Source organism: Melanostigma gelatinosum, assembly GCF_949748355.1.
Source record: "Melanostigma gelatinosum genome assembly, chromosome: 16".
NCBI classification, from domain to species: domain Eukaryota; kingdom Metazoa; phylum Chordata; class Actinopteri; order Perciformes; family Zoarcidae; genus Melanostigma; species Melanostigma gelatinosum.
Genome location: NC_136649.1, coordinates 9,274,393 through 9,299,377, shown reverse-complemented (window position 1 = coordinate 9,299,377; position 24,985 = coordinate 9,274,393). Strand labels below are relative to the sequence as shown.

The following is a 24,985-nucleotide window of genomic DNA, read 5'->3' as shown; positions in this document are numbered from 1 at the left end:
AAAACAAGCCCATTGGAAGTGCAAGGTGGAACGGTTGTAAAGAAGGAGGCGTATTCTTCATCATCTGACCACTCCTCTCTGTCAGGCTGCGCTTCCGTGTTTACACCCACCAAAAAAACAACAGGACTCTAGCGGCCGTCGGCCGAATGTTTACCGAGCAGGCATAGAGCGGTGGTGAGGAAAGTGACAGTCGCACTGGAGGCTCGGTGTATGGTGAAACACAGGTGATTTCAGCTTCCACGGTTGCATTTCACAGCGGTATGTTCACTCGAAGGGGGCATGGAGACGTCAAGAAATCTACACAGAAAGTTCTGGACCCAAAGAAGGATGTACTGACCCGGCTCAAACACCTCCGGTCCCTGTTAGGTGAGTGAAATGTCACACCGGGGCTTCTGATGTTGCACCGCTGAGCTGTTAGCTAGTCGAGCTAGCTAGCTGGCATCAGCAGACAAGCTAACGTCAAACACGGCGTCAGGTTAGCTGGCTGGCTGTCACTGCGGTGGCGAATGCGAGCCAGCTGACAGGGGAAATAATTTCGCACAAAAAAACACCTCCGGAATTGGAAGTGTTTGCCACTCACCACAAGTTTTCATTGATTTTTTTTAATGTTCTAATGTCAGACAAGACTCACTGAGATAAGGCATGGATGCTAGCTAATGTGAGCTAGCTCCCCTTGTGGCTAACTAGCTAGCCAATGCTAGCTGATGCTGCCTTGTCAGTCGCCTCAGAAGCAGATGCCCATCACAAGCCTTTGTTGTCATTTAGTCTCGTGTTATCCTGGCTAGTATTTGCAACTCTGGCTCGACACCTGACAAACACAGCTCACATGTTTGTATGCTTAATGCTGAAGTGAGAATACAGCTTTATTCTAGATCTGTAGCAGGTTGAGCTGCTATCAAGTGACTCTGTCCTAGGGATGTTGTGTATTGTACTGATGTGGAAATCAGAAAATATAAACGTGAAGAAACTAAATTGGTGATTTCCTTTTTGTTTCTTTCATTGAACAAGGAAGTGCAGTGTTTATGGCTGTCACAAGACTGTTGTGTGACTGTTGTTACAACCGCTGTCCTAGTTTATGGTCTTCTAAAGAGACATTACTTGTGCTGCACATCAGCGTTTTGTATTACACATAATGGAACCTGTTTCATTCATTGATCAATCTAAAAGAGTCGTTTAGTGGATTTCTTTGCCCCTATGAGTCTGAATGTCAAATCCACATGCACGCTAAACAGTTTATGTGCATTCTGTTTTGCTGAACTGAGTCCACATGACTTTATAGTCTAACTTCAGTTGTATTTTAGGGACGCAGGTATACATTTTTTTATTGCATCCCACCTGAGTAGACTCATTCTGTTACAACCAAGATGACCTTCATAGTACCGGTACTGTATATTTGTACTGATTCACTTCTGTTATTCATATGCATAGTACCACAGACAGAACAGGGCCAGTAGGTACTTTGGGAGAGTGTGGAAAGGGAGGAAGTTGTCAGGAGGGAATTGTATTGAATGGAGGAAAACTGCAATGGATTCGTTATAAGTGCAACATACTGTACGATGTGCTTTTCTCTCCAGAACTTCAAAGTAGGTCACTTATGCTCACGTATCGCTCTGTACCTGAAGAGTTTGTATCTAAGGATTGTAATGCAGTTTGATATGTAGTCTTATGGACTCGTGGTATTTATACTGGAGGTTGACCACTATGGGCTTCTCACTGGCTGATGCTGATGTTTGGAGAACAGGGCGGCTGATGTATAATGCAGATATATTGTTGTTGTTTTTCTGATTATGACAATTTAATTACAATAACAAATGAGAGACAAAATTGCTGAACTTCAATGAAAATGTAGTTAACACTGCATTGTCTATTTTTGACCCGCTTTGACATTTGACAGCAGTACAAATACCCTAAACGTCATTCTTTTAGCCTGACATTTGATGACTTTTCCTAAAGTGACCCAAAATACACAAAAATGAAATATATTTTAAAATGTTATACTTTTGTACAGGTGCTCCAAGTGTTTGTACACTAAGGCTGTTTCGGGTCAAATTTGACCCGTATCTATTGAGATGGATTTTAGATCTACCAGTGTGGGTCAAATCAAGGAAAGTGGTGGTTTTAGGGAATCTTGAAACTGTGAAACGGTACAGGCCATGTCTGTGTGCATTTGTTATGGGACAGTGGTGACAGAGTTCAAGGGGGACCTCGACACTGTCACGAGAACTGTCTGTGTTCCAACAACATTTGCACAGGTTCCCGCAGAGTCATAACATTATGAAGGTACCTGAGCTGCCATTGCAGTGACTGACATTGCAGCAGGATTTAGTGTGCAACAGGCCCTCGATCTGTTCTTCCAAGATGAGGAGGTTGATAGTAATTTGGAGGATGTGTCAGAGCAGGAAGAAAGCTCTGATCACTGATTATTGACTAGTTTATAATAAGCATTTTATTATGTAATGTTTTGTGCTCTAAGTGGTAAATGTTATGACAATAATAATATTGATAATTATGATTTCTTATGATATAGCAGTGAGGACAGTGTTTGATGGTTGCAATGATTAAATATGGTTATATTATGAATTCCAACAGATCCAGAATGTTCATGCCATTTTCAAATTCAATAAAATATATTTAAATCATTTTGTCTTTTATGTCTTATGTAAAACAGGACATGATAATGTGTAATAGTAGATGTTTCTGTCCAAAAACGAATGTTGTAAAACTTAAAAAATACACTCTCCCTGCTCTCTGACACATTTATTAAGGATTAATCATACATTTATTAATGAGACATAGGCTATTTATTTAGACAATAGATCTGTAGTTTAACATTTGGTAGAGATACTTATTATGAGGGAATTCTTGGTCTGGGTCAAAATTGACCCGAACCATACTGTGGGGCATTAAATATAAACAGTATGTAAGGGTTAAGTAGATCGGCACTTATATTAAAGAAAACAATGATTCAAAACTGACTTTAAGTGCACATCATCTCTTTTTACATGTTGTGATATTCAAAATAAAATAAATAAAGACATTACTTTATGTGCAATTATGCACTTTTAGGCAAAGCGTGAAGCTCTGTCTGCAGTAGCAGCGGAAATCATTGGAAAGAAGGAATCCCTTTAAGAAAGATGCCGTGTTTAGATGGGTTTGAACTGTTTGTCGACTGATGCGTGCTTGGGTCAGACCTAGTGGCATGTTTGCTGTTTTATTGATTTCTTGCACAGCTGTGACAGCCAGTATCACAGTTTTCAGTTAGCTCGAACAGAAGTGTTAACGCGGCGAGCCCGGATCTCTCTGCTATCACAGCACACCTTCAATGTCAAGACCAGCACGACCAAAGCGGAGGTCACTACCGAGCTCTGCGTGCTCTCTGTTGTTCTTCCACTCGTGTGCAGCTGAAGATAAGGCTGCTCTGTTTGTCCAGCGGCTGATAGAAGGGCCTCCACGTCGATGTCCCCCGAACCTCCCTGATTCCACCGTGCTTTCAGCTGAGTAAGGACTTCCTCCTGGCGCTGCTGCTTCCTGTGTGGACAGGAAGCAGTGGTGAGAGACGGGGTGCTGTGGAGGACGGGACAGGGACTTGAGGGAGTATAGCTGGCCTCTTTTAATTGCTGACAGCGGGGTTTTTTTTCTACTAGTCATTCGATTTACAAGAATAACTTTTGCCCTAGATGGAAGAGTTCCCTCGTGTGATGTCCGTTAAATGTATACAGCTCTGATCTGTCGGTGACATGAAACATCATAACCTGTAAGAGAATTTCCTTCATATGTCATCTTAAATTTCTATATTACAATATTTGTACACAAGTTGAGTTGACGGACCCCTCAGAGTTCATTGTCTGTTGTGCTTTATGATGTTTCAGTGAAGTATTTTGTAGTTTAAGTCTCATTTCCTGTGTAGTTCCAGGACCAGAGGTCATGGTAGCAGTGGTATTGGAGTTGAAAGTGCAATCTGTGGTCGGGGCTAGTTTCAGAGCCCTGTACTGGTTTCCTGCTCACTGGCCGGGCGGATCTGTGGGGATAGAGTGTGAAAGCTGCTGCATGTTAATTTGCCGGTCATGCCTGGCTGGATTTGGCTGAGGTTGTTCATTACAGGAGCCCAGCAGCAGACCACCTGATCGTTCACTGCTTCTCTCGACGGAAGCTCTCCTGCTCAAAGTCATTCTCCAGCACGGCCCCAAGTCCTTGTTGTTGCATATACCGGTGTTCCTCCAAAAATAAGCCTGAGGTGGACGGTCAAAATGCTAGCAATACAATACTGAAGGAGTGTTTGTGGGGGGGGGGGGGGTACCACCCACCCACCCACCCACCCACCCACTTATTCCTGGAGGAGAGTTTGTCTCTTGCTCCCGCCATGTGAGATTGTGAGATCCAATGAGATTTTTAATAAATAATCATCAGAAATGTAAATGGAATAACTAAGTGGGTAAATGCAAATAATAGAAAAGTTGGAACAATCTGGAAAATATATATATATTTATATTTGAGCATGGCCCTATGGTTGAAGGACAAACATCTACATTACCTAATCTCCATCTCAAAGAGCTTTTGTTTGTTTCCTTTTGTTCTCTTCAACTGCTGTAAACAAGCTCGGCTCGGACCTGTTGGTGAACTGCATGGGAACAACAGTGAATGTGTGCAGGTGTTGTTAGTGACAACAGGCGTGTGTGTGTGTGGCCAAAGCTGATGCTTTTTTTTTGTTATCAAAGAAGATCTGCACTCGTCTTTGGAAGAAATGAAATCTGGCGTCATTACACCTTCTCTCCATGTGCCTGCTCCAAGTGTTGCTGAGGCCAGGGTCAACTGCAAGCGCTGCTGGTGTAAGAGGAAATCGCAAGGTGAAGCACCAGAGGAGACAATGTGCAGCACACTGGAAGGGCTCTCAGCCTGGTCCTCTGCGTGGCTGAGATCACTCGACTTCTGATTCCACCCTTTTGTGAAACACTCGGGTCAGACGTGTGAATAACGTCAGCCTCTTATCATCTTCTAATCTTTTATTCCACACTATGTAGGCCCGGCGTCGACTCTCGAGGGTTTCTCGCCAAGTGTTAAAGCCAGCAGTGAGCGATCACAAAAGGGTTTGAGTCGCTTCTTAGGGTCTTGAGGCTGTTTCTCTGAGTTCCTCCTCACAGGCTATCACGCACCGAAGAGCACAAATCGACTCTTTTCTTCAACTTGAAAATTAAATCTGCACAAAATGATTTCAATTACGCCATCGGCCAAAATAACAGACAACTTTAATTATGAGATGAACATACAGCATTTGAAGCGGTACGACACTTCCTTTCACAAGTAGAGGGCAAAAACATGATTTCGGCATTTGTTAGTGACGCTGTTAACGGCTGTTAAAGCAAGAGGCTTTGCTGTTGAGGTTCATGAAGTGTACCAGTAACGGGTCTTTGTGTGGTGTTGTTGTCATTATGGTCCTGGCATTTAGCATCTTAGCTCTTTCCCTTAGCATGAGATCTGCAGAGCTTGAGAAGAACATTTGAAAGAAGAAGAAATGAGGAATGAGCCACAGAAATCAGCTGTTTGAACCATTTAAATGATGGCGTCATGTAAAGCTGCATTGTTTTAGCTTAAGGTCAGCAAGATGGAACTTTTTAAAGAACTAAATTCCAATGACTTTATTGGGCTAAATGTTGCATTGCCTTATTTATTTATTGGTTTATTTGAACGGGACAGTGCACATTAATAAAAAACATTTCTGCAAATGTGCCAGAGTTAGCCAAAAGGATATTTTTCATCTGTAGCCTAGTTGTGTTATTTCTCTTTGATGGTCTAAAATTAGTTGAAAAAGAACAAACGCCACACATTACATTAGAACCAGCGCTGCTGAAAAGAAAACCCACGTCCTACAGCCTCACAGGAGAGGTCTGACAGTGAAATATGAGCACCTCGTCATCACCTTAACAAAGACGAATCAATGTTTAATTTCTCAGCGTTCACAGCTACATTCTGATGGCGCGGCGTAAACCCACGACAGGCTTTCAGTTCCGTTTTTAGATATTCATTGTTAACATTGTTTGAGATCATTTTTAACGAAAGTTACTCTCCATGAAATAAGCTTCAACGCATTATTCTCGCGATAGGTTGAGAAGATGTCGCCGATAAGCTTTTTCCCGCTCCAAACTCTTATATCGGCCTCTGAACACAGTCCTGTGCCGCAGTCCCAGGGGTGTTAGAATAGCAAACGCTGATGAAACGGAGCACTTTATTATTTATTTGACACATTATATTTATTACTGGTGCTGGCTCACCAAACCTCACAGTGTCTGCTGGGGTCTTAGTGGGGATGTGGACGCCGCAGTGTGTTCCTACCACAATAATAGCTGTTTGTCAAATCAGTAACAGGTCTTGTCAGTTAACAAGTTGTGCAGACATGTCACGGCTTTGAGTTATGGTTTGCTTTGGTGGTGTTTGTTTTTTTTAAAGCAGCAGAGGGCCGGCTGAGTCATTTCTTATCGGCCTCCATCGAAGAGCAAAGACTCTGTAATGTCCTGGAGCTCGCATGACATAAATACGTGAATCTATTTCAATCCTGTGTGTCCTTCCTCATTTGTACTTGTATATGAAAAGTAATTCAGACTTTTAATACTGAATACTCTTTTTACCTCGTACTTTATTTGTTAGAGGAAACCACTATTTATAGAGTGGATAAGAGCTATTTTTTTATTCGGCGACATGTTGTAACACATGACTTCTAAGAACATTTTGTTGACCTCCAGGATGTTTTGCATGCTTGAAAATTGCACAGAAACCTTTTTGAGAGGCTTCTGTGGTGTTATTGTTTGTGCGTTTCACACGTGATATAAATCACATGGTGTTGAACCAAAGGCTGTTCTTCTCTTTCCTCTGCTTCGGAGCTAGAGATAGGAGAACACCAGTGCTCTGTTTTCAGCGGTGGGGAAGATGTATACACACGATTTTACGGCGCACACGAAAAACCGGTTGGTCTAGTTCCACTGTGTACCTGTCATTCAGGCCCAACCCAGCACAAGACCTGCAGTTTACTGGTGCACCAAGTTTCTGTTTCATGTTGCCTCTCTGAATGTCCAAGCTCCCGCTAATCTGCTATGGATTCATAGGTTTAACGCCAAAAGAAAATAAACACTTAGCTTTGGCTAACAGCAAAAGCAGATTGCTACACAGTTGTTAGAGAGCATATTTGAGGTCGGCAAAAGATACGAGAACATATCTACACTTAAGTTAGTTACTTACAGGGAGACAAATGATACCCCTGTGTTGATAAAGATGAGGAGGTTAGCGCCACCTGATGATGAAGAGTGAAAGTTGCCTCGTTTAGCAGCTAAGCTGCCGAAATAAACCACTCTAATGTGTGAGCTGAGACTGGGATGAGGTCAGGCTTTGCCAGTTCTACCATGACTCGCTCACACTGTGCTCTGCGTCGTCCCATGGTCCCCGATCTGTTCCACAGCTAGACAAGACCGCAAGTTGAGCGGCATCCGTCGAGCGCTTGGCACAGTGGCATCATAGTGAAGTTGGAATATGCACCACAAGTGTTTTTGGGATTGCAGGAATGGGCCTTTTCCTAATTGTTGCATTTCTCTGATTTCTTTGAATACAGCTGCAGTTGGTGCTGAGCCCTGGCTTACATGGCTGTGTGCTACGCCGCAAACTGAAAGTTGATTAAATTAAGCTCGTCAAAAAAAGTGAATTGGCTCCAATCTACCCCCCCGATGAGGAACATCCATTTGTCCCAGCGAGTGCTGAATTATGATTGACGTCTCCGGGCTGGCACAGCTTGGAACACGTTCACCGGTGTCACAGTCAGCTGTGTGTTAGACGAGGCTCATACAGCCTGCTGCACGTTGTAACTTCAACTGTAAAATGCATCATGTGACAGACTTGCCCTCCTCAGCTGTTTTTCAACAGATTTATGACTAAACTCCGTTTACATTGGCCAATTATCAACTTCCTCAGGCAGCCGTTGGTCACAAAGCAGTTTATTTGTTTCTTCTTTTTTTTGTCTTCTCTGTGGCCAAAGAGAACAACATACCAGAGAGCATGCAGAACACAATATGGCATCATTTAACAGTCCCTAATGTACATTTAATTATTGTATTGTCACTTTTTTTAGTTGAGGTTTAACATTGAAAGAGAACATTTAAATCTATGGGGGGAAGAATGTGGTTCAGGAAAACTGTGGAAAATGTATTTACTGTTTAAAAATGATAAAGCAGCTAAATGTGGCTTGTGTAGATTTCTTTCATTATGAAAGGGTGAGTTTTAAATGTAGAAACTGGAATTGAAGAAAATATCCCCCCCCCCCAATCTCTTCCACTGTGTGTTGGCACCCGAGTCCAGGCATCCCTCTGCCGGAGCCCTTAAAGAGTCCTCTGTGTCTGATCTGAGAAACCTATCAGTCTCTTCTCTCTCCTCGTCTCCTTTCTGGCAAGAATGAAGTGCACCTGCAGCGCTAGCTAGCCCAGAGCTAATGCAAATGAGTGTGTGTCTGATCAAAGGCCTAATCAGTCTGCTTTTTGGGTATGATGCGGCATATTAATGACTTTTAGCTTCAGCTGGTTTGAATGTTATACATTGTAAGTTGTCCGGAGGGTTAAATATGGCTTTACACAATCGCTGAACGTTAAATGTGAGTGATTATTAGTGCGTGGCTTGTGTGCTCGTTGAGTTTGAACAGTGGCCAGTGTGGTTTTGATTGTGTAAATATACCAAAGGCTTCGACTCGATGACCTTCACACGTTTGGCTAACAAGCCCTATGTGCACACCGCTTAGTGCTCGCTGGGCAAACCCGGTTTAACATAAGTTCATTAGAATAGCAAGCAACAGAAAGAGATGCTAATTATTCAGCTGAAGCTTAAAATGATGCTGTTGCTACCCACCAGATGGATGGGGTCCTATGCAGAGTTGTTGTGCACCAAAGGCATGCCATAGGTTTATTTAGTACTGCCCCCCCCCCCCCCCCCTTTTCACCCGTGGCCCCAGAAGTCACAGGGAGACCCTTAGTGATGTCATCCAGCCAGAGGTTGGAAAATACTGGCATAATCTTTGCACCGACGTTCGGGTGGGAATTTTTTTTTCCCGTGGTGCGTTTATAATATCTGCTTCCATAGCACATTTTGAGAAGATGCCCTTCGTAGTATTACAGTGTGGCCCTCAGCGGTGGCTGCACACTGTTATTTTCCAGATGGTCCTCTGGCACGGTGTCGGAACCTCTGCCTTTTCCCTGACATTTAACAGGAAGCGTATCACAATGGAGAACCGTGTCATCCAACCCAAACCTGCCACGGCTGCTGTTTGGCATGCGTTTATTGATTCCACGAGAGAAGATTGCAGCTCTCCGCATCATTAAGTTGTCACTGTCAGCAGTATCTAGTCCATTGTTCATACGGCCTTTTTTTTGTCGGTTAACAATAAGGCTGACTTAATAGTTAGTTCACTGCAATTTAGGCAGCTGAAGGGCAATAGCCGAGTACTTAGCCTCAGTCAATAAGAAGTAGAATTCCAAAGATTGACTCTGGTTTGCTTCGTTCCTGAACTCGGCTGGTTTTTCTTATACACCCTTCTATCCACTCTCGTCCCCTTGTATCCGTTCTTCAGCTCCCTCCCCTCTATAAGAAGTGCTATTGTGTGTGAATCCCATCACTGAGTGTTGGCATTAACGTGGCGTCCTCAAACAGAGCGGTTCTGAGCCATCAGCTCTTTCAGCTGCGGTCGCCCCAGTGTTAAGACACATGGTTTCCTCCCACCATGACAGCCCTGTGTGATCACGGCTCTCTACAGCTGCTGGTCATCCAGCACTCTTTCTCTCCGTCTGCCTCCGACACCAGAGTCTCGCAGACGGAGGGGTGTCAGTTGGAGGCCACAGTTATCTCGTCGGGCTCAGAGGATACAGTGTCGTCCCCCTGAGTTCCCCAGGGCCTCTGTCCGCACGCTGTTACGTGAGAAGTCAGTGAAGCCCATTGAGGGAAGAACCTCGCTGGATGTTGCGCTTCACAATGCTGACAGCCATTGTACAACTTCAGCCCGGTATTTCTTTTACAAAAAGTCCAATTTACACCAGAGAGAAGGGAACATTCATTACTAACAGACGGTTCATGCAGAATATCTATCACTGGTGTTCATTTATACACATTTTACTGAAATGTAATGCATTCAGTTGAGTCATTTAAAGATGCTGGTAATGCTGTCTTGTGTGGCACATGTCTGTATAAACATGTAGCTTTACTCATGCATGAGGATTAATGCTGACCTTTGAACCCTTGACATACTTTATGCAGCCTGCAAAGAAACCTGTTCGTACCGACACAAGCATATTTTAGAGTGTGACCGTCTTTGTCTGGATTGTACTTCCAGGAGGCTGATCAGTGTCTTGTCAGCCTTTTTCCAAGATGACTACCGTCCACCTCAGAGCCTTGCTTGCCGTCACAAGGCGTGTAGTTCCTTTTTATGGAGAATCTTCTTTTCTCCCCTTGAGTCCTCTCCCTCCGTCCGTCATGCTGCAGTGGCTGGTTCAGGGTATCTGAGCAGATGGCGAGCATACCATGATGGCCCTGTGACATGCAGCATGACATATGAATTCCCCCCCCCCATCTACTATTGTTACACGCATGCAACAATATTCAAATCAGCTGCGTAATTATCAAACAGACTTCCTCTCTGTTCTTTGTCTCTCTCATGCACACAGGTACGACGTTCACACGGATCAGACCTGTTAAGAAGTGTATTAATAAAGTGTTTGTTTCGACATTAAAATTGATTGAGGCATTACATCATTATCCTTGGAACTGATCTTAAAGACGTGGGCTGAAGCTCCGGTCTAATGCTAGAACACAGACCAGAGCAGCTCTTTGTCTGGGGGAGTTTGCTGACTGTAGAGTATTTAGCAAGTCAGCTGTAATTAGTCTCAAACCTGTTTTTATCTGAACATCAGCCCACTCAGTGATATGTATGATAAACATGCTCGAGCTGTCCCGACAACAACACACCTACACTGACCCTCGCGCCCTCCAAAATCTGGTTTCCTTCCCTCTCGTCCACTGTCCACAGGCTAACCAGGATTCAGGAAACCCCTCCCGACAGAATAGAGAGCGTTAGAGAACTTAATGTTCATAATGTTTGCATTGCATATTTGTCATTCTACAAGTCAGATAAAAATCTTTGCCCCAGCCTCTGTGTTGGATGTTGCAGCAAGTGCTCCGTGCACTTCTTACTGGCTGTAAGACTAAGTCGCTGCACGGACAGCCGTTACTCCCACCATTAAAGTGTTCCTTCAGGTTTCCAGTCGGTGTGTGTTCGGACGTGAACTGTGCTTACGCTTAAACGTGAATGAAGCAGATGTGATTAGCTTAACTCCAGCAGCAAGGAGCGTTTATTCAAGCGTTGCTACTTTGACAGAGTTTAAGCATCGGACGTGTTCTTCAGTGTGTAAGACACGGAGTGGAATTCAGTTAAAACACGCTTAAGCTGAGCCTTTCAGACAGCGGGTGAATGCAGGTATATTGAGAAAGACAGTATGAGGAAAATAAATGGTTTGTCAAACATTTAAAGAATGTAAACTAGTAGAAACCCCAAATACAAGTACGAACCTGGAAATGAGTGTGATATGTCGCCCACTTGGCAAGGCAAGTTTATTTGTGCTTCACATAAAACCATTAAAAGCATCAAAACATAAGGCAAAAGAAAAGGAGATTTAAAAACAATTAAAGAAACAGTGTAAGAAATAAAATTCAGTAGTAAAATGCAGAAATGCAGGAAATTGATTAATATATGAATTGAATGTGGTTCAATTAAAGGCAGCAGCAAACAGAAAAGTCTTCAATCTTGATTTAAAGGAGCCGAGGGTCTCAGCAGACCTGCAGCTTTCTGGGACTTTGTTCCAGATATGTGGAGCAGAAAAACTGAACGCTGCTTCTCCATGTTTAGTTCTGACTCTGGGAACAGAAAGTAGACCGGTCCCAGACGACCTGAGGGGTCGGGATGGTTCATAAGGTAGCAGCAGATCAGAGATGTATTTTGGCGTCCTCGGGCGATGCCTTGCTGGTCTTTCCTACGTCAAGGAGGAAAACTAATGGCTGTCTTGCATTGGACTTGATCTTCCCATCATGCATCTTCATCATCTCTGCTTTAATCTCGGGGCAGAGATAACCTGAATCTTTGTCACACACTGAATAATTCCAGCACTCCCCCTGAGCTGGACAGCTTTTGGGAGTCTTCCAGTTTGCCATGTGGCAGAGGGAGAATTGCAACAGAAGGTGAACCTTAATTGCGGTTAGTGTGCCAGTACTCCTCCTGGCCTATATTTGATTATTCAGGCCAGACCTATCTCATTACCACTGTTGTGTAAGTATGACAAATGATGGGCGGTTCATCTCATGGAGAATTTTGGCTTTTTTTTTGGTCAGTGCCAGTCTGTTTGCGACTGTACACATGTACTACCTATTTCTCTCATTAACTGTGTGGCCGTCAACGTACCTCAGCCTGGCCTTGATCCAGACCACCGCTCCCTATCTCCATAAGACCACACAACCACCGTGAAATAATCCCTAAACTCATCTCAACTGACACGTCAAACTAATCCCGAACGGTGACTGAAACCCTTTTGAAGGAACTGTGGATTGAGAGTGGAACATTAGTGCAGCAGCACGTTGATGCGAGCTCAGGTGAGCGGCAGTGAAGTCACGCGGGATAAGGAAGCGAAGCAGTTTGCCTTGTTGCAAAACCCATGTAGTCTGCAACAATGGGAAACAAGTGGAAAGTCGTCAACAGTGTCACTTCTGAGTTAAAGAGACAGCGAGTCACGTAGCTGCTCGAGAAGAAAGAAATGCACTCACGGGACTGCTATAAAATAATACAAAATAGGTTTCGTTTGTAGGACTTTGTAGTTCAACTTTCTGTACACTGAGATGAACACTGACACGTGGACACACAACTGACTATCATTAACGGGGGTGGCCGTGGCTCAATGGGTAGAGAGGGTTGTCCTGCATAAAGTTATTCCCCATGTCTGGATTTAAGGTGTAACGCTCTATATTTGTACAGCCTGCTTTGTCATGACACTTTTCCCCTTTCCTTCACAGATATCATTGACAAGAGTGAATTGAAGGCGTTCTTCGAAGGCAACTGTTCTCAGATTTATTTTATCTTCTATGAAAATTTCATTACACTGGAAAGCAACTTAAAACTAAAAGGTGAGTTCAAAGGTTATTTCTTTATTTTGAACTGCACACTCACTAGTTGCCCACCACCCTCGATGGTGGTTTAATAATTAACCCTCTGCCTGCTCTCTATGTTACAACAAGGGTTTATTAAGGTTTTATTATGGGTTTATATGAGAATAGAGCAGCTTATGACTGTGTGTGGTGAGCCCGCCTCCAACACTATCGGGGGTTAGGGGGTTAAATCCCACTGGTAGTATGCTCTCATGGTAACACAAATTCCTTTGAATAATTGTCCACGAGATGGCCTGTATTATTGTTGCATTATTGATGGGGCTAATGCAGTCTACCTCCCAGTTCTGTGTTTAAAAAGCCTAAGTATGAGAAGTAATTGTTTTTGGTACCAAGGACGAACAATTGAAAATCACCGCTCAGCTTCAGTCACTGATGTTAAAACCCACAAACCAAGCCAGAAATCTAGGTGTAGTTATGGATTCAGACCTCAACCTGAACAGCCATATCAAGACAATTACAAAATCAGCCTACTATCACCTGAAGAATATATCAAGGATTAGAGGACTTATGTCTCAACAGGATTTGGAAAAACTTGTCCACGCATTTATCTTCAGCAGACTGGACGACTGTAACGGTGTGTTTACAGGTCTCTGTAAAAAGTCCGTCAGAAAGCTGCAGCTGATTCAGAACGCTGCAGCTCGAGTCCTCACTAAGACCAGGAGGGTGGATCACATCACTCCAGTTCTGATGTCTTTGCACTGGCTTCCTGTCCAACAAAGAATTGACTTTAAAATCCTACTGTTGGTTTACAAAGCACTGAATGGTTTAGGGCCAAAATACATCTCTGATCTGCTGCTACCTTATGAACCATCCCGACCCCTCAGGTCGTCTGGGACCGGTCTACTTTCTGTTCCCAGAGTCAGAACTAAACATGGAGAAGCAGCGTTCAGTTTTTCTGCTCCACATATCTGGAACAAAGTCCCAGAAAGCTGCAGGTCTGCTGAGACCCTCAGCTCATTTAAATAAAGATTGAAGACCTTTCTGTTTGCTGCTGCCTTTAATTGAACCACATTCAATTCATATATTAATCAATTTCCTGCAGTTCTGCATTTTACTACAGTATTTTATTTCTTACACTGTTTCTTTAATTGTTTTTAAATCTCCTTTTCTTTTGCCTTATGTTTTGATGCTTTTAATGGTTTTATGTGAAGCACTTTGAATTACCTTGTTGTTGAAATGTGCTATACAAATAAACTTGCCTTGCCTAAGTACTCTTCTTGTGTTTCAGGGAACAAATCTCAAAGGGAGGAGCTAGACTCTATCCTCTTTATTTTTGAAGTAAGTCATCCGTCTCTTTCTCTGCTACTGTTCTCCATCTCTGATCTCCACTGATAGCCGCTGGAGCCTCAACCTGTTTACCGCGGATCTCTGGGGCGGAACCGTAGTTTCCATGGCGCCATACTGCTCGTAACTCTGGCTACTTCCTGAATTTGCCTCAAGTAGCCTGGAAATCATTCGGAGATTGTGCAGATGAAAAAAAAAAAGCCTCGCTCAATCATTTTCCAGCCTTCGACACTGTGCGCTCATTTCTTGTTTCTAAAACCTAGGTGTGCATGCAAATCAGAGTAGGCGTGTCTGGTGTCTGTTGGTTGGCCCCTCCCTCTGTTCTTCTGAACACTCTTATGCAGGTTAAAGTCCCCCACCTTGTTTTCCCGCCTGACTCCAAAGGCAGCTCCAGTTTCCAATACAAACAGCCAGCTCTCCTGTTACAGTTGCGCAGGGCAGGGCTGTGAGGATGGCAGCAGATCAACAAAATAAAAAACAAATGGGAGGCCAGTCTGTTTGTACAGTATGTCTTGTCCTAGTTGTTCTGGTCACCTGGGAGAACTTTGTGGGAGTGTTATGCCTAACATAGAGGAAGTCATTGCGGCTTAGAAAGCACAGAAAGAGAGGATATTTCATTTGTAGCATCGGGCCAGACGCTGCAGCTATCTGTCTTTAGCTATGGATTCTTAATTTGCTAGTCAGGCTTATCTCGTACAGCTTGGACTCTTATTTTCATGTTATCACGCTCGTCTTACATCTTTTTTTGTTGGTTCTTCCGTCTGGGTGAGGCCTGGCGTACTTTTGTGCGTTTTAGTGCATCTGCTGATGCCAGACTCAAATGGTTCAGGTGTGTAATTCATGTGCTTCTTAGCTTGTTTTTCGGTCGATATTTTGATAATTGATTCAAATGAAAATCCTCATTGAGATCAGTGGACTCAAAAGATGTCCCTGCAGTGTCGCCTGTCCGCACACATCCAGTCATCTGACCTGTAAATAATATCCTGGACTCATACCTCCTACATATTTACAGAGTCATCTTTCTCTTTTTTTTCTTTTTTTTTTAGACGAATATTGAAAGCAGCTTAACCCTCATTTGTCCCCTATCAGCCCCTGCCTGTGCCAACGTGTGCTCTTACCCGTGAGCTGAGCAGATAAGCTTGCTGTGAGTGGTGTGTACAGGACAGATACAGAGTTGCTTTGATCCGGAGCTCTGCTGCACTCTGGAGACTTTCTCTGTACGCCACATTAGATTAGGCGTGTTGGATCCTATGTGCTCGTGAATATGATATCAGTGGACACATTTGTGCTCACAAAGCATGCACCGCTAATGTGTACCGTGTATTCCCAGAGCTGATGTAATGTAGCACAGGGACATGCGGTGAAAGATTAACTAATATTAGTTAGTGGATTGTGCATTTATTTGATCATAAACCCAAATTCTCAGGCTTCTTCTTCTTTTTATAAATGCCTGTCAGTTGTTTTAGTCACTGAGGTCAACCAACCAAAACATCAACCCCAGCAGCCTTTGTCCAAAGAGCCTCAGAGCGGTGGCTGTCAATGGACAACGGCTGAGACAAAAGGCCGTTTTGCAACACACTTTAGCGCTGTATGGTGCTCCACATCCCTGTCCCTCTGTCTTTTCCCTGTAAAGCCACAGTTGTGTCCTCATGTCGCCATCATAGCCCCCCCGCCCTCTCCATCACCTGAGTCCCTTCCCGCATTCAAATCTGGCTGACCGACACAGTACATGTCCGCAGCGTGTGTGTCTGCTTTGAGCTGGCTATGTGGGGATTACTCCACTGTCATGATGAGGTATGTGACCCCCCCCCCCCATTTGAGTAAAATATATCTAGAGGGGGAAATCTTTTTGTCCCTCCTCCTTAAACTCTGCTAAACACCCCAACCCCCCACCGCCACCAGCAGCCCATTCCCTTCCAGGATCCCTTTGTGTCGGCTGCCACGCAGGCATCCACCGTGGCAGCTCGTGAGGCTGCACCGGAGCCGACAAGAGATGACAGACCCGATATCGCTGTGAGAATGCAACACGGTGGTGGATGGAATAGAAAAACGTACATGTCCCTTTTTATACATCACAAGTTCGGTCGCATAACGAGTTCAGCGGACACTTTTGTGTAATTAAGGTGTGCCAAGTAATTGAATGATCAATGCACTAATATATAACTGCTCAGTCAATGAAGACAAAAGGAACTTTGAGGTCAGTGGAGGAAGCTGTCTGTCAGTGAGGGATGGGCAGCAGTGAGAGGAGGCCGCCAAGAGCCACAGGCTGGTGAAGCTAGAGAGCCGAGCGAACTAAATCTTTCCGTCCTGAAACGGCAACGTTGCTGTTCGCTTATGCTCCCAACGCAGCTTGTTGTCAGAGCCTGACGCAAAGTTTCAGAGCGTCAATACGAGGCGGGCGTGTGAGGCGACGTCCTTGTCAGTGGGATTATGTCTGCTTCCCTCTGGCAGACGTTTGTGTTGGAGTCTAGATGCATTCTTTCTGATCGCCTTGCCGCCATGTAGATGTAGTGAGAAAGCTGCTGAAAAGCTGTTTTAAACGGACACTAAGGATGCTATGAAACCAGATGAGACCCCTCTCTGTGGTAGAAAATAGTTTTTGCTGCCGGAAGACTAGCTTGAGCTTGTCGGGGCTCGAGGGACTCGGGTTTGTTTGACTGTAAATGAGCTCTCACTGTCTGAAAGCAGCTCCATGCTGGTGCCACTGAGGTTGTGGGACAGGTTAAGGGACAGCTGTGGGACCAACAAGACTCCGAGGGAAGTCTGTTCATATCCACTCTCTCTCTCTCTCCAGGATACGACCTCACCGTGACCTGTCGTCCGTCACCCGGACCTGACTCAGCATTCTGAATTCCCCTCGTAATGCTCTGTAAAAAGCCCTTCATCTAGATTTGAGACTTGACTTACTGAGTTGCCTTATATGGGCATACCTGATTATTATATCTAGTTAACCTTTTTTTTGATGGATAAATGTGATTTTAAGCAGATTTAACCTTTATTCCACCATGATTTCCACGTCACATGGAGATCTAAGGGGTAAAATGACAGCACAGCTATCTCCAGAAAACCACAGTTTGCAGAGGAATCCAGAAAAGACAGCCTAACGGCAAGATATTGCTATTTCCAAAAGACTGTGCGTTCCAAACAATTGCATTTGCCCAGTTAAGAAAAAACCCTAGCTTTCACAAACGCAGCCCAATTACGGAGGAATGAGCCATGTTGTTGTCCACCTGCCACAGCTCATGGCGAACAGACAGTTCGTTGTGACTCCTGTTCATTTAAATGCACCATTTAAGCTCCGTGTCTGTAAATGCTTAGTAATCAGTGAGTAGGTAATTAAAGAACACAGCGTCACTCTGTGTGTCTTTCCCTGCCTGGTGTAATGGCGTCGTATTCCTCCCGACGCACGTCTCGGGGTTGATTCACTGGAACTCTCCTCTACATGTTGACTTTACATGTTGCTGAAGAATCAACCCAAGGCCGTTTAGCTCAGTGATTTCTTTCTGCAGTCCTGGTTATGACTGACTGTTCACCAGCAGGGGGTTGTTGGTTAATGCATGAATGCAAATGTGCTAAGTGTAGCTCGGGTGCGCACTTGGAGCCGGCTGAGTAAATGCATCTTAATGAGGATAATGCTTTAACCCGCGTTTACCCTTCAAACCGGAGCAGATTTAAAGTTCTGCCTCAACCATTGATACATAATACAATGCAGCAATAAAAGAAAGGAAGGCATGAAATCAAAAATAGAATACAACCACGAGCAGATTCAAAACCAGGAGGAGGATATTAGAAATGTGTTAAGAGGGGACTTGTCTTTAAGTTATGAACACTTCGTGGATGCATTTGTTTTATTTTTTTATAAATGTATGAACGTGTCCTTCAGCTTTCTGCTGTTGTCCGGCACTGTTCTATAGAGGAAGCCTGCTGCAGCTTGACTTTCACACACACACACACACACACACACACACACACGGAGCAAAGAGGAAACCCTGACGCTGTACTAACCGACTGTTGGTTTGTTTGCACTCTGCTGCTGCCACCCACTGGCTGCCGAGGAGAACGACAACATCTTAGTCATTCTGCTCAGTCTTCAGTGTATTTTGGTAAATGATCCAAAAGTAAAAACTCAAGAAAGTAAAAGTTAAACTTCATTATATTTTAGTCATATGAGATATACAAATGTCAGCTTAAATTTACTTACCAACAAATAACGAGGGTGCGAGCTTCGACATTTGCTTATCATGTAAATAAGCAGACTGGTTATGTCTCCAGTGACTAAACAAAGCAGTGGTGTAACTGACGTCTTTTGGCACACCGTCCATGAGGCCAACAGGTGATTTTAGTTTCTGTTGTAGAACAAAACATGTTGTACTGCAAAGACGATACTTATTAACAGTATTGCTCTTTATTCCCGACACTATATACACTGTTTTACTAAAAGCTGGTCATTTTCTAATTGCTGCTTTGAACATCTTGTGTTGGACACAAAGCACTAACACACAGCAAAGCCACTGTCAGGAGATTGCATTGTCTTGTAGACGGTATGATAATCTCCGAGTTCTATCAAAGACCTACACAATAGGTGAATGACTACATTCCTCCTGAGAGTGCTGCCTGTCTGTCCCCCTGTGGACCACCTCTCGGAGAAGCGTATTCTGCGTCATGTTCAGGCCCTGCGACTGGAAACCTAAGTGCGGATCATGTAAATGCGTTAAGGCTGTAGTTGTACCGCAGTAATGCTCCCATCTTTATGCCGCAGTACGGCTGCAGATTAGAGTAACTCCACCAACCTTCAGTACGGCAGACTCTCCATCCGCCTGGTGTCAGCCAGTAAAGTCCTCATTGTTGCGGGCCACCATTCCAGCTCCGCAGGGAGTCTTTCTGAGCTCGCTTCTCCATCTCATTCCCCCCTCTCCTGTCCTGGTGCTCTTTGAGGAGAGAGAAAGTGTTATTGTGTCTGCTTTCACACACACACACACTCACAGGGAAAGGCTTAAGCAGGCTACCCTGCTGTGTTGCCGCCGAGCATAATGTGTCTGCTGCCCCAAGGAGACGGAGTGAAGGAGGCCAGTTCCAAGCCTGTGCGGTAATCCTATGCCGGATCAATAGCAAGGTGTACACGCATACCATCACGTCCGTTGGATCAGAGAGAAATTGAACAGCACAGATAGTCATCCCCCCCCCCCCCCCTTTGAGCAATGTGTGTCTTTCAACATCTCCGCTGCCACTGGTAATGACGGGGATTTAGTCTCAGAGTACAAGAAGGGAAAGTTAAAGATGGAGGATGACGAGGGAAGAAGGACGTTGTTGACAAACTGAGACACTTGAAACATGATGACTTCTGGACCACCACAGCTCTCAGCGTAGTGTAGCACCGGGCCAAAGAACAGTCGACGTATACCATCTTTAAGACGGTTCTGTTGTGGCAATATTAATATTTAACGACAAAACAAATAAACTGTCTTAATAAACAACAGAAACAAGCTAAATAATACTTACATTTTACTGTGATAAAATGACATGTATTAAAGATTACTCATTTATTTTTTATAAACTGCCAAAGATTTGTTTTCACTCAAAAGGACTTCATCTTTGTGGCTCTTTCATGCACATTGTTTCTTCTTCTTCTGGTGATGCTCTGTATCCCTCTCCTCCTGTGTTTCTCACTCTCGAGGGCAGCGCAGCCTTTTATTATACCGGCCAGAGTTGGTTGTGTGGTTGAGTGGGTTGGAGCTGCATACGTAAAGCAGCAAAGGACAGACTTGACCTCCCCATTGCAATCATGAAGTCTTATTGGGTCAGTGATTAGGATGTGATAAGAAGTGAGCCATTGGGGGGCCATCAGTTGCTCACAGTGCATCGACTATTAAGTACGTGTCTGCCCCCCCCCCCCCCCCCCCCCTCTCCTGAGGGACCCAGTTAACCTGTCGCTGCATTCAAGAATAATGATAGGCTGCTGAAAGGTTAGGGCGCTCTAATTGAGTTGTAAAGCGGTTGTTGGCGTGGTGATGACATTTCTTAGTGCCGTCCTGTGTCGCGGGGATCTGCAGACATGCAAAGCCAAGTGGAGGGAAAGGGCAAGGACACGGCATTCCTTAAGTGTAGGCTTCTTAGGCAGAACAGCGCCACTTACCAAAGCTAAGTCAGTCGGCGTTTCCTCCCTTATTTAGGATCAAATGGCTGCAAACAACAACTGTTTCCAATATTGCGTCATTATTTTTCTTGATTTATCGATGAAATGACAGCACACAAGGTGCTCAAACGTCTGGCTTTGTCCGATCAACAGGCCAAAACCCAACGATATTACATTTTCTGTCACATAAGAAAACCAGAACATATTTACATTTTAGAGACCAGTGGATGTTTGCCATTTTTTGCACAAAATATATAAATTTTCTGTTGATCGACTAATTGAATAATCAACTCATCGTTTCAGCTCTGAAAGAAAATGTATTCCTCAGAATGAAGCCTGCAGCCGTGCTTAAGGAAAAAGGCCCAACTCTGTGACCTACTGCACACATTATGCTATCGCTATTGCTGAAATGTAACAAACTATAATCATAACCTTTTTCTATTTTTTCATCAGAAAATTCTTCAACATCTGCCCGAGAAAATCTACAACCGATGGCAGTTTCACAGTATAGGTATGTTGTTGTTTTTTTACTACCTTCTCAAATACTTAGAATGCTGAGTGTTGTCTCTCTGTTACACATGACGGGTAGTTATATACTGTGCGTATGCGTCTTTCTGCTTATGCATCTGTGAAGACACACTTTCGGACAAAAAAAAAATGGCCACCACCATGCCTAAGCCTTTCATAATGAAGAGAAAATAATTAGTCTTAGAAGGGGATGCAAATGAGAAAAATGCAAATGAGCCCTTAATTTGAAATGCAAATAAGTAATTGAATTATGCCGCCATGATTTCAGTCCCACACACAAAAAAGAAAGAAAAGCCCCTTGCAAGAAGCGACAACCCCAATTATAACTGTTGTGTGTCAGCCGTTGGCAGGTAGCAGTCTGGGTCTAGATCACTGTTGGAGATTGGCCTTCCCCTCGGGCTTGCAATTGCAAATATCATCAAGACCCCTCTGGGGTTGGATGCTCCAGACAAATTCACCACTTTGTCAGTCATTGGACAACAAACCACCGCAGGCTTAAGGCTGCCTCTTGGCTTTTTCTTGAACTCTCATTGAATGTTCTCTGGCGCTCGTCAGTTCACGTGTCACTGGTCAAGATGCGGTGCTTTCACTGTGCACTTCTATTTTGAAGAATATGCGGTGGTGGCTGGATAGCTTCTTGCCATATCTGAGTTTTAATTGAATTGAAACATTTATTTCACATCTTTTTTTTTTTTTTACACATTCTACAGGCTGGTTGAATTGCTGAAAGCATTTTAGTGCCCGAGGACAAACTCCTTGTTGTGGGTCAGGAAGCTCAGGAATGACATTGACGACTTGTAGTGCTTTTGGCCTTTTTAGCTGAGGATTGCAAGGTCACAGACAGTTGACACAGACTATTACCGTCCTTTGTCGGCTAACTTGTAATTCCTTCTCTCCTGAGCCCAACACCTTCTGAAAGGATCTCTGTATGGGTCCAACACAGAAATGTTATTGATTGAACCTGATGAGAGGAGAACAATGAAAGCACCAGACAAACACACTCATAAACTCGTCCACATTCTTCTTAAATAACTCAGCCTCCTTCTTCTTATTCTCCTCCTCCTCCTCCTGCGCCTCCTCCTCACCTCTGGAGTAGCACATTTAGCCTGAACATAATCCCAGTTTTATCCACAATCTTCAAGATAAAATACCTCTTTAAAAACTCGCCAAAATGTCCTCACAGCCTACGGGGACCTCATATGAACAGGTGCTGTCTGCAGGCTGTCAAGAGCATGTCCTAACTCTCACACACACTCACAGACCTCTTCCGCTCAATGTATTTAGCAATCAGAGCAATGTCTCATTTGATTACAGTGGAACGCATGTCACTGCCAACTGATGTTAATTTCCATCAGGAAGAAGTGACGCCTTGCCGCTCTCCCCACTAGTTTGTGAGAACCAGCCATTAAGGTCAATTTGCCTCAGTGGAGACGACAAGCGGCCGCTTGTCGTGTATCAGACTTCTGATGAATATTTGGCTTTTTCTTCCTTCCAGGTTCCATACTGAAAAAACTTCTACACACTGGAAATTCATTCAAGGTAAGTGCTGTTCTCATTGGGATCATTGCCACAAATCCCAGCCTCCTGACTCACTACAGCACTACTCCTTTGTGTGGCCGTTAATGCGTCCCGATCTCCTCCTGTCTAGATCCGATGTGAAGGGATCCGTCTCTTCCTGCTGTGGCTGCAGGCCCTTAGGGACAACTGTGCCGAGGAGCAGTTCCTTATCTTTGCCTGTCTGGTACCGGGCTTTCCTGCTGTGCCCTCCTCCAGAGGGCCCTGCACCCTCGACACCATCATCTACAACCCCTATTCCAACCCCCCTGATGGTGAATGTTTCTACATGTGTGATGAATTTATTACGACATAGACGCTGAGACATTTCTAGAGCTCGTCTGTCACAAACTGAAACTGATATTGAATTATGTAGGGTCCTTTTATTTTAGTGGGGAACTCTCGCTTTCCTACACTTAACTGCGCTCTTTTGTGTCCGTCGATCTGAGCAGCCAAGGTGGTGCCTGAGGAGATTACCCCGCTGGTTCCGGCTGTGGTCGGAGAAAAGGTTGCAGATGACCAGACCTGTTACATCCTCGAAACCCTGCTCAAGTACATGGTCATCCAGGTAACAACTGATTATGCTAGGAAGAGACGACACAACATTTTATCGGCTTCAGAGTGGCGGTCATAACTTAGATCTCAAGTCTGAACTGAATCCCTTGTTGGGGGGTGACACGTGGTGGCACAGGTGATATTGTAGTGAAGGGTTGCATGTAAGACGGAGGAAGAACTGTTCCCAGCTGACGCTGGCCGTGGGCAGAGAGTTGGTACACTTGAACTCATTGAATCCATCCTTTTTAACAGTTTAAATTTGACCCTGGTTGGAGGGGTCTCCTCAGCGAGACTGTACTTGAAAAGAACAACAATCTGGACAAATAAACTAAATCATGGCAAGAATGCATCACCTGTACATCGAGAATATTCCACCATATTCCATACAAAGTGTGTGTGTGTGTGTGTGTGTTTTCACGGGCATGGTGTTGATGTGAGTGCTCAGGTAGTTTGTTATCCCTGTCTTGTACAACAGTGAGATGACAAACTAAATACAATATGAGTAGTTAAGTTTAAGTCTGTGAACCTAACCCCGATCCATTTTCCCATTTCAGCAGTGCTCCGTTTGTTAGAGGAACCGTCAAAGTATTGTGTTGCGAACAATATGCTGTCGCTTTGTGAGCGATGCTGGAACCATCTCCTCTCCCTGAAGCCTGACCTTGTCTGCCTTTGTGCTCTGTTTGCCAGGCATCCAGTTTAGAATGGCGCAACAAAGAGAACCAGGACACGGGCTTTAGGTTTCTCTTCAGCCTGTTCAAGAAGTACTACCTTCCACACCTATTCCCCTCCTTCACCAAGCTGACAAATGTCTACAAGCCTTTATTAGGTAAGCTGACATACTGCGTTTATAGTATACAACAATGTTATGAAACCCCAAGTTGAACCCCTCGGCTCCTTGAATTCAAGTGCTGAGCGGAGGCTTTTCAGTTTGTAATTAAATCGTGGGTGTTAAAAAATTACAATAACAATTTTATTAAACCAAACAAACAAATGTTGTGTGATGTGTGCTGTGATGATTCTGAACCTGAAAAACAGAGGTATAACAAGTGAGCAGTACAGATAAATAACATGTCGCTTGTTCCTTTCCAGAGGTATATCCACATTATTATACGAACATAATAAATACTATTCTGCTTGTTTTGTGCCACAGACTTTATAGTCGATTGAACAAGTTTTGCTGCAGCTGGAAACTGGAAAAACCTTCACAGCCAGACATCTGGTGTTGACGTTTAATCTCTCTCCCTTTGTCTTTTTTGTCTCGCTCTTCTCCTATTGTCCTTTCTTTCTTTTTTTTTTACCCTCCCTCTGTCACCGTCGTTCACTCTTCATCCCGCTTATATTGCTCAATTAGACCTCCCCCACCACAGACCGAAACCCTTGTATGTGCCAGTGACGCGAAACAACGAGAGCACCTTCTGCACCAGGGACCAGTACCTGGCACCCCGCGTGGCCTTCATCACCTGGCTGGTCACCTTCTTCCTGGAGAAGAAGTACGTCAGCAGTGCTGCTGTGGCGCAGAGCGCCAAGAACGGCACCGAGGTCATTCCCAAACTCATCCAGGTGAGCGGGAGAAGTACCATTCTGTTGGTTCCTCGTGCCGTCACTGAGGATGGAGGAGGCGGGCTGTTGCAGCAAAACCTCTGAGCTGTATCTGTATGAAGACTCCCTAGAGTCACAGTAATCACGGGGCGAGACGGAGGGGAATTA

At 44.3% G+C, this 24,985-nt stretch overlaps 1 protein-coding gene across 5 annotated transcripts in view; it reads left to right on the top strand.

The window, feature by feature from the left end:
- Nucleotides 1–212: 212 nt before the first annotated feature.
- Nucleotides 213–24,985, top strand: part of ralgapa2 (Ral GTPase activating protein catalytic subunit alpha 2) — a 91,023-nt gene continuing 66,250 nt past the window's right edge. For all 5 annotated transcript variants that reach the window (XM_079286375.1, XM_079286373.1, XM_079286372.1 and 2 more), the window contains exons 1-9: nt 213–366; nt 13,072–13,182; nt 14,453–14,502; nt 21,095–21,152; nt 22,665–22,708; nt 22,818–22,998; nt 23,176–23,291; nt 23,966–24,104; nt 24,630–24,838. In XM_079286375.1, coding sequence (XP_079142501.1) covers nt 261–366; nt 13,072–13,182; nt 14,453–14,502; nt 21,095–21,152; nt 22,665–22,708; nt 22,818–22,998; nt 23,176–23,291; nt 23,966–24,104; nt 24,630–24,838 — 1,014 coding nt within the window. In that variant the 5' untranslated portion in view covers nt 213–260. The remainder of the gene's footprint in view (nt 367–13,071; nt 13,183–14,452; nt 14,503–21,094; nt 21,153–22,664; nt 22,709–22,817; nt 22,999–23,175; nt 23,292–23,965; nt 24,105–24,629; nt 24,839–24,985) is intronic.